Source organism: Macrotis lagotis, chromosome X (genome assembly GCF_037893015.1).
Source record: "Macrotis lagotis isolate mMagLag1 chromosome X, bilby.v1.9.chrom.fasta, whole genome shotgun sequence".
Lineage (NCBI taxonomy): Eukaryota > Metazoa > Chordata > Mammalia > Peramelemorphia > Peramelidae > Macrotis > Macrotis lagotis.
In genome coordinates, this window is record NC_133666.1 from 187,306,157 (window position 1) to 187,319,974 (window position 13,818).

The 13,818-nt window shown below is 37.1% G+C and overlaps 1 protein-coding gene and 1 pseudogene across 1 annotated transcript in view; one reads left to right on the plus strand and one right to left on the minus strand.

Moving 5' to 3' along the window:
• The window catches only part of LOC141498919 (uncharacterized), a 30,523-nt gene that overhangs the window by 13,156 nt on the left and 3,549 nt on the right, over window positions 1-13,818 (plus strand). The window contains exons 4-6 of the mRNA XM_074201959.1: window positions 1,786-1,962; window positions 7,725-7,824; window positions 8,844-8,974. Coding sequence (XP_074058060.1) covers window positions 1,786-1,962; window positions 7,725-7,824; window positions 8,844-8,974 — 408 coding nt within the window. The remainder of the gene's footprint in view (window positions 1-1,785; window positions 1,963-7,724; window positions 7,825-8,843; window positions 8,975-13,818) is intronic.
• LOC141502887 (L-lactate dehydrogenase A chain pseudogene) lies at window positions 11,706-13,220 on the minus strand (annotated as a pseudogene).

Consider the following 13,818-nt stretch of genomic DNA (forward strand, 5'->3'; position numbering starts at 1 on the left):
CAACTACATTGGAAGCTCGTAGGGCTTGGAATACAATATAACCAAAAGCAAAAGAGCTTAGAATGCAGCCAAGAATGAACTACCCAGCAAGGCTGAATGTCCTCTTCCAGGGAAAAAGATGTACTTTCAATGAACCAGGGGAATTTCAAATGTTCCTGGAATGGCCAGAGCTGAACAGAAGGTTTTATCTTCAGATACAGGATTCAGGTGAAGCACAGAGATTGGAGAAGGGGAAAATATGAGGGACTTGATGATGATGAACTGCATGTATTCCTGCATAGAAAAATGACACTGGTAATACTCATATGAACCTTCTCGGTTAATAGAGCAGGTAGAGGGAGCTTTTATAGTTGAAGCACAGGAGAAAGCTGAATTTGAAGATAAAATATGGTGTAAAAATGGAGTCAATAGAAAAAAGAGAAATGTAATGGGAGAAAGAAAAAGGAGGGGGAATAGGCCAAGATATTTCATATAATAAGATTTTTCTTTATTACAATGAGCTATTGCAATGATATGGAAGGGGGGAGGCAAGGGAGAATGAGGGAACCTTTGCTCTCATCAGAGGTGGCTAGGAGAGGAAACAGCATATATACTCAATGGGGTATAGACATCTGGAGTAAGAAGGAGGGGTGGGGACAGGGGGAAGGGCGGGATGTAAATAAAGGAGGAGAGGATGGACCATGGCAGGAGAGTGGTCAGATATAACACATTTTCTTTTTTACTTCTTGCAAGGGGCTGGGATTTGATGGCCTGTCCAGGACCACAGGGCCAGGTGGATTCTGGGCCTAAGGGGTGGTATGGGGGCTCGGGGCCTCTTGGCCCCAGAGCTGGGGATCTGTCTGCTGCGCCACTCAGCGACCCTACAGCAGAGTCAGAGTGAAAGCAGAGAGAAAATATAGGACATGGTATTGGTAGAAATATGAAAGGAGGGAGATGTGATCAGCAATGGCAATGGTGGAAAAATATGGAAGTAACTTTTGTGATGGACTTACCATAAAGAATGTGATCCACCCGTGACAGAGTTGTTGGTGTTGGAACAAAGACTGAAGCACATTTTTTGTTATTATTATTTGGGTTAGGGTTAGGGTTAGCTCTGTCCCGCCACCCAGCCACCCCTACTATTATTATTTTATTTTATTTTAGGTCTTTTTTTTCTTTTTTTGGTTTATGCAGGGCAGTGGGGTTGGGGTGGCTTGCATGTCACATAGCTGGGTGATTGTTGGGTGTACGGGGCTGGATATGGGCTCAGGTGCTCCTGGCTCCAGGGCTGGTGCTCCATCCACTGCACCACCTGGTCATACCTACAATTATTACTATTTTTTTAATTTTAATTTTTTTCTCTCCCCTTTACTTTATCGCTCAAGTGAGTCTATTTTTGGGGGGGAGGGGATACTTTGTTTACTCTTAAACAAGAATATTTTATTAATGTATAAAAAATTGTACAAAATGAGAATAAATATTAAGTTACAAAAAAAACTTCCCTTAGGATTTTTGCCTCACTGATTCTTGGAAATTCATTTTTCAAATTGTTTTGAACATTATAGAAGTTTCCATCCTCTTTAACCCAAAAAAGCTGTTAGTTTCACCTTGATTTGGAGGAAATTAGACCATTTAAATCTGTTTGAGTTATTAAATGAAGATCTAAGGATATAACATTCCATAACATTCATATCCCATAACTTGTTCAGCTATTCTCCAATGGGGACTTTTACCAGAAAAATAATTTTTTTAAATATAAAAATTTTGTTCTCAAACAAACATGACCTTTTCTCCCCCTCTTTTTAGTGTGTTCCTCGATTATTAGCAAATGGACTTGGAACCCTTTCAACAGTTCAAGCAACAAGCCATTCAAATGATACCCAGTCAGAAGAACCTACAAAGCCTATTGGTCGTTATCCTGTTCCATATAAAAAGGAACTACCTTTTGATATAGTGGAGCTTATGGAAGAGGTAGAAAAAAAGGTAAGTTTAAAAAAATTAGAAATACAGCCTTATGAATGTCTAAAATTATTTTAATACTTACTTGTATATTTACCTTTGGATTGCTTTTCTTTTTTAATGGGCTTATCTATTAAGTACCCTATAATATTGTTCTAGTTAATGTTTGGTCCTAATACCTGCCTTCACTCATGTAAGTGCCCTTTAAATCATTATTTTAATAATTATTAATCATATTTAGGTTTATATTTATTTTGTTATATATGATATATATCATGTTACTGACTTTAACAACATAATTATCTTACATTTGTGAAATACTTTAGTGTTTATAAAAACACTTTCTCACACATCTCATTTACTCAAATCATGTACTGTACTGTTCAACATATATCTTATAACTAAAATTTTTTTTGTTTTATATGTATATATGCATTATGTATATATGATTAATTTGGTCTTGCAAATAGAATTTAACTGTCACCCAGTGCTACTGAGGTACATGTGAATTTGATACAAACAATGCATTATGACAGCAATTAGAGGGCTAAGCTTAGAATCAGGAAGACTCAATTTCCTGAATTCAAATTTGTGTGTGACCATGGACAAGTCACTTAATTTTGTTTGCCTCAGTTTCTTCAATCTATAAAATGAGCTGGAGAAAGAAATGGCAAACTACTCCAGTATCTTTGCCAAGAAAACCCTAACTGGGGTTATGAGAATTGGACAAGACTGAAACTACTGAACACAATATTGTAAAATGTAATATCACTGAAAGAGGATCAGAAAAATGAAGGCAGTGAGATGTCCCTCACTGGCTTGACTTGTGAATACTTTAGGAAGTCTCAGCTTAGGTGAGGCAGGGCTGGTTGAAACACGTATATCTAAGCATGCAAGGAAACCCTCCCCAGTAGCTGAGTCCTCTCTATTCTCTATTGAGCATTATTTGGGAAACATCATTATTGTTTCTAATCCTGTTTTGTCTTTTGTAGATATTCATGTGCATTGCTGGAATTGTGTGTGTGTGTGTGTGTGTGTGTGTGTGTGTTTAATGTATTTGGTAAACTACCTTTTTATATCTACAAGGAGACAGTACAGTTTTGTCCCTTAGGAAAGAAAACAAATGATTTTAAAAGAAGATAGTAGGGTAAGGCTTTTGCACTCCACTGGCCCTGCTTTTCCTGGGATTTGGAGGAACCAAAAGGCTATTATATTTTTACTGTTTTTGCTAAAAATAATATCATTTCAGTAGTACAAAATTATATGTAAAATATGCAAAAAGATTATTTCCCAGTCAGGCAGTGAGATGGTGCAGTGGATAGAGCAGTGGCCCTGGAGTCAGGAGGACTCAAGTTCAAATATGACCTCAGACATTTAATACTTATTTAGCTGTGTGACCTTGGGCAAGTCACTTAGCCCTATTGCCTTGCAAAAACAAAACAAACAAGAATATTTTCCAGAGATATACTTTGTTTCAGGAAGTGAACCACAGGTATCACAATAGCCTCCTTTTGGTGATTTTTCCCCCCTTCAAAAAAATGAATGTAAATCAGTCATGGGAAATACATATAAATATATTTCAAAATATATAAAAATAGAATAAAAGGAATTCAAGACAATCCTTAGAAAAAAATTACCCTCAAGGTTGTAGTGTTAATAAAACCAGTTACTCACTCAAAAGAATATTATTTTATTAGATCTCTCATGAACTATGTTTTCCTACCTCTTTAATTTGTGTGATTAAAATTATTTAATGTGTTAAAAATATATGTGATACATAGATGCATACTTCCATTTCTTCAGGAAAAGGGATTGTTACTCCTTCCACTGATACTCTATAAGCTCTTCCCTTTTGCTGTGGCCAAAAAAACTTACCCTCTTTTAGCCAACCAGATGTCATGTCACATTTTAGTGATGAATCCCTCTGAATTTAGACTTGTCATTGGACAACAGGCAAGTTTATCAGTGGGATTATTCTCAAAAGGTTTTTGGTAGGACCCATCAGGATCACCCTATATTGAGCCATTGAAGGAAGAGTTCAGGGGAGGACTTTGCATGAAAAAAAAAGTATGATCTTTGAAAGAAGTCTCATCAAGTCAAGAAGCTATGCACTAAGTGGGGGCAGCTAGGTGGCACAATAGATAAAGCACAAGCCCTGGAATCAGGAGGACCTGAGTGGCACAAAAGATAGGGCACAAGCCCTGGAGTCAGGAGGACTCCATTGAACATACACTAAAAGTTAAAAAATCAATCCCTGCCTTCAAGAAGCTCACAGTCTAAAAGGGGAGACGTTGCAAACAACTACTCACAAAGAGGTTAAATGTTGGTATTAAAATGTTCAGGAAGATGGAGCAAGATCTTTATAGAAAGAAAAGTTTGTTTGTCAGAATGTAGATGTCACCAGGTTCTATCCCCATCCTCATTTTGCTCACATGGTTCCCGTCTCTATTCCCCTTACCATAGGATCTCTGAAACAACATGGATTATTAGAAACCCAAAGGCTATTGAAGTCAGAGAGGGTTAGTTGCCTCCCAGTGGCTTCAGGGTCATTGGGAAGGGTTCCACATTCCATCAGCCTGTCATGGAATCACCATGAGAGATTCATTCCTTTTGTTATTTTTTGGTCTCAACTCAAAAAGTAATATAATTAAAGGTATAACATTTGAGGGCTTATTATCTTTTGCCTCAGTGAGGATCTTGGAAAGGAGTTATAGCTTTGGAGGATAGAAGACTGGACTCCAAGTGGGGGGGGGGGGGTGGACTATTGAGAGAAAGTCAGACTGCCAAGAACAAACTTTACCTCCTTAACAATTTTACCCTAATCATAATATTCCTAGGTGAGGAAACTCCTAGAAATGCAAGTTGCTATCTTCTTTGTAACTTAACAATCTTCAAGAGTCTAAGGCATAGAGAGGTCAAGTTATTTATGCAGGGTCCCACAGTTTCTGTTAAGAGTCAATAAAAAAACATTATTTGTACAAAATGAGAATAAATCAATGACTCTGGGGCGGCTAGGTGGCGCAGTGGATAGAGCACCCACCCTGAAGTCAGGAGTACCTGAGTTCAAATCTGGCCTCAGACACTTAATAATTACCTAGTTGTGTGGCCTTGAGCAAGCCACTTAACCCCATTGCCTTGCAAAAACCTTAAAAAAAAAAAGTGTCTCTGGGACATTTAGGTGGCACAGTGTATAGAGGACCAGCCCTGGGGTCAGAAGGAACTGGCCTCAGATACTTTATAATTACCTAGCTGTGTTACCTTGGGCAAGTTACATAACCTAACACCACTGCCTTGTAAAAACCAAAAAAAAAATTACTTGCTTCTTTGCCATCTTTTTATCTACTATGCCACACTGCCTCTTATTTAATCATAATCATTCATAAATGTGGTTTGAAATGATGATGAAGTTTTTCATCTTTTTGTGGAAATAGATAAATAGAAGTGATGAGACAGGACAAAAATAAGACAAGTAGTGAGACATAAGTGGTTCTATGGTTTTATTGTGACTCATCTCTCAAAATTAGATCAAAATATCTAACATGCCAAAAAGAAGCTAAAAAATAAAAAATTCATCTGAAACCAAAAATAACCAATAAGAAAAAAAAACATAAAGGCAGACTTTTTATATCCCCATTGGTGAGTTAGCAACTAAGTGCTATGTACCTAACAAACACTAATTGATTAGGTTGCCATTTCTGGCACTAAGCAGTTAAGCAGCCCATTTATTGAATGATTTTTCTGTTCTATGTTTCTGTGTGTCCCACAAAATATGAAGTGCTAGGAAAACAAAGCAAAAGCAGCTTTTATTCTAAACATAAATTGGTATATAAGGCAGCTAGGTGGTGCGGGGAATAGTACACAGGCCTTGAATTCAGGAGGACAGGAATTCCAAATATGGTCTCAGATACTTGACTTTTATTAGCTGTGTGTTCTTGAGCAAGTCACTCACATCTAGGACCATCTACAGTCGTCCTGATTCATATCTGACCACAGAACCCAGATGACTCTGGAGGAGAAAGTGAGACTGGTGACTTAGCCGAGCACCCCCTCACTCAGATCCAAATCCATGTGCTTGTCATGGCATCACCTCCCTGATGTCATGGTCTTTTTCAAAATGAAGGACAAAAAAGATTACTAAATCAGTATATGCAGATAACCTTATCTGGAAAGGAACAACAGCTGGAGGGAATGAGAAAGGCCTCTTTTATAAGGTTCCATCTCGGCCCAGTCCTGAGTGAAGTCTGGGATTGTGAGAAATAGAGGTGAGGAGAACAGCCAGGGCAAAGCCAAGGAGACCCGAGATGGAGAGTAGAATGAAAGGACCAAGTAGGCTGGAAGGGCCAGATATAGACTACATGAAGATCAGGGTTGTTAAGACTAGAAACTTAGAGACCAGGTTGTGGAGAGTTTTACATGCTAAACAGCTTATATTTGATTGTAGAAGTAATCCAAAGCCACTGGAGTATGTTGTGTGCCTTTTGGTAAGTAGAGACTTCAGTCAGGGAGATCAATTAGAATGTTGTTTCAGTATTCCAAGATGAGAGGTGTCTGTCTGAACCAGGGCAATGGTAAATATTAAATGTCAAGCCTTGGTAATTGATTGGATATATGAGATGAGTGAGTAATGAGTTGAGGATGGACATGGAAATTATGAACCTAGAAGCATGACAGAATGAGGAAATGGGCTGTATTTATAGGACATCCAGTAGAAAATGTTCACTTCTGGTAATATGGGACTGGGGTTTGAAACTTAAGTCACCTCAAAAAGAGATGGTCATTGAACTCTTTGGGAGATGATGAGACTACCAAGTGAGAGAGTAATGATCAGCACCTAGGGCAGACTTGACAACAGATTAGTGGTTATGAAGTGGGTAACAAAACCTACAAAGGAAACTGAGGAGATAGGAGAACCAAGAAGATAGTGTCACAAAGTGGGAGAGAGTATGTGAGAGCAGAGGTGGTCTTATGCTGCAGAGAGGTCAAGAAAGGAGGTTTGAGAAGAGGCCGTTAGATTAGCAAGTTAATTTTGGAGAAAAGTTTCGATTGAATGAAAGGTTAGAAGTCATGTCAAATGAACAAGCATTTAGTAAAATGTGCCAGAATTTACTATGTGCAGAAAAACAATCCCTGCCCTCCAGGAGCTTATATTCTAAGAAGTTGAAAAGGAGAGGAAAGGAGGATGATCCCTGAGCAAGCCTATGGTGAAGAAAGTCATGAGAGGCAGGAACTGGGGTTGGAAAGAAGCCTTTAGATTCTGGGACCATGGTTGGCCTGGAAGTTTTCCTGAAACTACAGGTTCTGGGAAGAAGCAGACAAAGAGGCTGCTGGGGTAGCGTGTTTCCAGTGTGAGAAGTCCAGAAGCAGGATGAATGTCCTAGTGATGATAAAGGAAGTCCACACAGAGGAGCCTGGAGAAGAATTGCAGAGGGTTTAGAAGAGAGAGAGAGAGAGAGGAAAGGAAGTGGGCTGAGTGTGGATGGCTTTTTCAGTGAGTTTAACTGACAAGTTTGAGGAAAAGACATAGAAGATATGGTAGGATCCAGTGAGATGGGAGTATTTTGGATACATTTATAGGTAGCAGGAAAGGAACCAGTACATAAAGTGAGAATGAAGAATAAAGAGAATAAAAGGGATAGTGTGGTCAGTCTTTTGGACAAGATGGGAGGCATGGGATCAAGATGCTGGTAAAGGATGCTGACAATTTTGATATCAAATTTTGATGTAGACTCTAGTGATTGCTAAGTAAATACTAATCTTTGATATTGATTTCTCTTTTTTAAAAACAGACTGGATTTTTACCAAATGTCTTTAAAGCATTAGCACATCGACCAGGGGAATTCAGAGCATTTTTTGCTTACTACAATGCCATTATCAACAAAGAAACAGGTAAAGTAAAAGACAGTACAATTATTCTTGGTAACTTTTAATTCATTTTAAAAATATAATTTTATTTTTATTAAATCGAGTTTTTTAAGTTTCAAATTCTCTTCCACCCTTCCCTTGAGAAGGCAAGTAATATATTGATTATGCATGTTGTCATAAAAAACATTTCATGGATCCCTTTAAAAAAAAAGAATACAGTAGATAGCTCACAATTCAGGTAAAATGAACCAAGTGAAATCTATATTATCTAGTTCATAATGTCCAAGCATAGTCTAAGTCTGTTAAACTAAAGGCTGCCATTGCATTATTTCCTTCATCTAATGATTTCCAGAAGAAACATGAATTAGGCCTTGATCTTATCTCTTCACTTTTCTAGATCATGAAGTTTAACATCTCCCTCTGTTAACTCCTTCCTGTACCATATAATATGAAAATGTCTCCCCCATCTGGGAAAAAAAAAAGTCTTTGCTTTATTAAAAAATAACCCTTCTTTTTTACCATCCTGTTCTCTTTACTTCCAAACTACTCTGACGGTTCCCTGCAGTTTCTCTCCTTTATCTTCAATGGTCTGATTTCTTCCCTCTGCCCTTTGCTGTAAGAGTAATCCTCTTGAAACTTTCCAGTTGGAGTGGTCAGGGAAAGAGGGCATTTCAGAGGAGGTGGGATCTGAACGGGTAAAAAGAAATAATTCCAACCTTCCAGATACCAGGAATGACAATGAGAATGAGGGAAAATGACCTTCATCATAAAGTCATGGTCAAAAGGTAATATCAGTCATCTAGCACAGTTCATAGAATTACTTAAGATTATTAAAAGGATGCAACAAGAATTTTTTATTTGTTTGACTTGAATGATTCCTTTGAGTGCTTTCTTTGCAAGACACTTAACTTTGGTGATGACAGTCTCAATTCCTTTGGAAATGGCTTTAAACTCTAAGCATTTATTTCTGTTACTTATATACCCAAGTTTTCTGTATCAGTAATTTGTGTACAAATGTTTTCCTGTATTTTTTTTTTAAACAGGTCATCTCAGCAAGGCTGATAAAGAACTCATCATCGTAGCCACAAGTGCTAGTAATAGGTGTCCCTACTGTGTAATTGCCCATAGTGCTCTACACAGGATATATTCTAAAAATGCCATTCTGGCTGATCAGGTTAGTATTTTGGTTCTCTATCAAAAGTAAAGATTTATGCCTTTGGGTTTTACTTTGTTCTATGGTTAATTTTTTTTTAGTTTAATGCTATACAATTCTTGGTTGAATTTAGCAACTTTTATCTATTAATATTCTGTTGTGATAAGTTGGTGGTAGCTTGTGCCTGACAAAGTCATTTACCTTCTTGTGTTTCTCTTTCTGTAGAAAGAGTGATGATCACTTGCTTCAGTGTGAATATTTCATTGGTGCAGATCATTTGAAATAGTCTTTTGGTTAGCAGTTATTTTTTGTAGCTTAACATTGCCTAAATTTATATATATTTATGCAATCTTTGATATATCAAGTTTACATTCACATAACCCACATCTGTTTCTTTCTTCTAAGATAGTATTTCTCAATTATTTTCAAACCTTGACCAGAACCATAACTATTAAAGAGGAACTAGGACTTTGTTCTAGAGTTCTGGCAGTTTTTGTTGTGTTTGTTTTTGTGAAAGGGAGGGGCAAATGATCACATGGTGCCATGGGGCATGAGTCCCTCCAATTACTGTGACTTGTGTCAGTGGTCAAGCCTTCCCTTTAGCTATGTTACCTATAACTCTCTCCCTTGCACAAATGTTTTTGTTCTATATGAAAATATTTCTAGTTATGGCTCTATCATACTTGTGAACTTTCTATAACATAGTAATATGCACAAACTTGAAATTAAAACTATCATAATATCGATTGCTTTTCTCAGTGTTATTCATTTTTGTTAAATACAATAATCTGGTTTCCAAAAACCTGCAATTTAAAAAATAAATCAAATTTGAGAAATTATAATCTAATAAAATGTTCAAGTAAATTTAACTGTTATAAATCCTTTTAGCTCCAATTTTTAAAAAGTGAAATGGCATTTCCCAATGAATAAATAATCATTTTGAGGAGGAACCCAACTGAAGTAGCTAAAACTAGTATATTCATAGACAGAAGCCACCATTTAAATATCAGAAATAGCAAGTAAAAAGGGTAAATTCAGAAAATACTACCCACCATATCACTGAAACTCACAAAGTACTGTTATTGACAATGAGGAAAAACTCTTGAATTGATTTTGTACACGTGATTAAGCAGACAAAAGAATAAAACCCAGTAAGTCGAAACAGTTGTTAAAAAGCACAGAATAATTTGATAACACAAAAATTTTTCCAGATAAAATGAGATGTTTTTAATAAGAAATGCAAATTGTTTTCAAAAACTATGTCTTTGACATCAAAAAGACTAGTTGCATGTTAAAAAATGCTTACAGAATTGCTTCATCTAAAAAGACAAATGTGTTGCCACCTATAGATTTGATGCATTTGAAAATGATGCTTGGAAAATACTTCAGTAAATTGATAGATAAGCAACAAGAATGAAAGATAATTATTTGGTTAATGTATCTACAATACTTGGTTGGAATTGGTGTTAGAAATTTCTTATTTTGCAAATCCACTGGTGTCAAAATCCATAAAGCAAAAGAAAATTTTGATATAAATTGATAGTTTTTCCATGAAAGTGATATAATGTGGGAAAACCACAATGGATACTGCCCTGTTAAGAGGAGCATAATCAATATTAGGATGAAACACAGGTTGTTCCAGCTAGTAAAGTGTGCACCTAGGAAATTTAAAAAGAAATGTTTAAGGGGCGGCTAGGTGGCACAGTGGATAGAGCCACCGGCCCTGGAGTCAGTAGCACCTAAGTTCAAATTTGGCCTCAGACACTTTAATAATTACCTAGCTGTGTGGCCTTGGGCAAGTCATTTAACCCCATTGCCTTGCAGAAACCTAAACAAAAAAGTGTTTAAGATAAACATTTATTTAATACTCAATAAAGATTATTCTTATTTGTCAAATATACTAAAGAAACTAAAATTTAATTTTATAAAGTTAACAATTAAACCAAGTATCAAACACACTAGAAACATTGTGGGAGTGTGGCAGAACCAGATTAAAATGTGATTTTAAGGGGCAGCTAGGTGGCACAGTGGATAAAGCTTGGGCCCTGGAGTCAGGAGGAACTGAATTCATAATGTGATTGAGAAATATTTAATGAAATGAATAAAGATACAATAGAACGTAGTTTTCTAAAGTCAACATGTAGCCAGCAGGAATCTTTATAATTCAGTGGCCCTTCTTTCTATTTGCATTTGACACCACTGAATTAAATCACTTTGAATGAGAGACAAACCACGGAGGGGGAGGGGGAGGCAAGGTGGAAGGGGCATACCTAGTATTACATACTATTTTTCATATATATATATAAACACATACACACTTGTTTTTATTGAAACTTTATTTTTTTCCAATTACATGCAATGATAGTTTTTCAATATTCATTCATTTGCAAGTTGAGTTGTACATTTTTCTACCACCCTCCCTCCTCCCCATAGCAGCAAACTGTCTGCACATGTTTTTTAAATATGTTAGTTTCTTTAAGGGTATTAATGTTGAATGAAGAAAAAAATGACTTTTTCTTTTAATAATAAAGATAATCAATTTCATTTTATAACATTTTCTTGAAATTTGCATATTTGGTAGATCTCCTAAAAATTGAAAAATTTCGGTCTCTCTAAATCAATTCAAAGTCCTCAAATCTGTGCTTTGATCCTGAAATTTAATGAATGATTGGGTTTATGAAAAAGAGTATTAGATAACTTTTTTTCCAGTTATTTTGTTGTTTATTCAGTATTTGGGTTAGTATGACACTTGTCGAATTGGTTGCGTCATACATACATAGATCTTTATATAATATTGAAATTTACAACTATTGAAATAGTATACATAAGTAGACAAAATCAGGTCCTCTGGAAAGGTGATTCATGGGGCCATGCTAAAGAGCTCTAATGGAGGGAAGGATAAAATGTATCAATAAAGTATTGCTACTTTATTAGTATGTATGGTGTTGTGTCCAAGAATGTTATGGACCTTTGGGAAACTAGCACCTACAAAATAGGCAGTGACATAACCTGTGGTTCTGCTTGACAGTAACTATGTTTATGACTGTACAAGTCTGATCCAGCATCACTGTGCAAATAACAAGGTTTAACAGTCACATTGTATTCCCCATTTCTAACTTTAGGAAGAGTCTAGAGTCTAGAGTGTGTTCTTAAGTTTTACATTTCTGGTGTTCAATTACTAAATCAGAGGAAGGATTTGACCATAGCACGTCATACACAATCCCTAAATCACTGTCATGTTCTCAAGACAGTAAAATGGAAGCACATTTAAAGTTTTAAAATTGCAGCTCCTTCTGGATTCCCCAAAGACTTTCTGCACTCTTCTTTAAACGAGCCTCCTCCTCCGGAGTCAGATTTACCATCACCACATCAGAAATACCATTCTGCCCCAAGACACAAGGGACACTAAGGAAGACATCTTCATTAATGCCATATAGACCCTTAATCATGGTGGAAATGGGATGCACTCTCCTAAGATTTTTCATAATGCTGTCTGCCAGATCTGCCACAGACAAGCCAATGGCCCAAGAAGTGTAGCCCTTCAGCTTGATGACTTCATAAGCATTGTCAACCACCTGTTTGTGAACTTGCTTCCAATTTTCTGAATCACTATCAGTTCCCAAAGCAGGATAAAGATTCTTTAGAGATACACCGGCAACATTCACACCACTCCACACAGGAACACTGGAGTCTCCATGTTCCCCAAGAATCCATCCATGACAACTTGAAGAATTGATACCAAGTTTCTCCCCCATTAGGTAACAGAAACGGGCAGAATCCAGATTGCAACCACTTCCAATAACACGATTTTTAGGAAAGCCACTCAGCTTCCAGGCCACATATTCAAAATATCCACTGGGTTGGAAACAATAAGCAGCTTGCAATTAGGGCTGTATTTAACAATATTGGGAATGATGAATTTAAAAATATTCACATTTCGCTGGACCAAGTTAAGACGACTTTCTCCCTCCTGTTGACGTGCCCCAGCAGTAACAACAACCAGTTTTGAGTTTGCAGTTACACTGTAGTCTTTGCCAGAAACAATCTTTGGTGTTTTGAGGAAAAGGCTGCCATATTGGAGATCCATCATCTCTCCCTTTAGCTTATCTTCTATGACATCAACTAGGGCAAGTTCATCAGCCAAGTCCTTCATCAAGATACTGATGGCACATGCCATGCCAACGGTACCAACCCCCACAACAGCGATCTTGTTATGGTCTTCCTTTAGGACATTCAAAATCAGTTGATCCTTGACAGAAGTTCCCATTTTGGGGTGAATCCGGGCAGGAAGTGAGGTGGCTAGTGAGGATGTGGAGGGATCCCCCCAGACGCGAGGCCGCTAGCTGCTCCCAGACTGGCGTCTAGATAACTGTTTAACAAATTAAGAACCATCTGCCTTGAAAATGGAATTGATGTAAAAACCAGTTTATTAAAGACTTGAGCAGGCAACAGTTAATTTTTTTAAAAAATTTACTTTTAAGGCAATGGGGTTAAGTGACTTGACCTTCAAGGTCACACAGGTAGGCAATTATTAAGTGTCTGAGGCTGGATTTGAATTCAAGTCATACTGACTTCAGGGCCTGTGCTCTTTCCACTGCCCCCTCAACAGTTAATTTTAAAGACTTAAATACTTTTAAGGCAAGATAGGTGGCCTAGTGGATGGAACACTGACCTTGAAATTAGGAAGACTCTTCTTCCTGAGTTCAAATCTGGCTCAGATGCTTATTAGCTAGCTATGCCACCCTCAAGTCACTTCACCCTGTTTGTCCATTTCCTTTTCTGTAAAATGAAGAGTCTAAGTAAACCCCAAATGGGACATGATTGAACAACAACAAAGGATACTTTTTTTTTTTGATAATTATTTA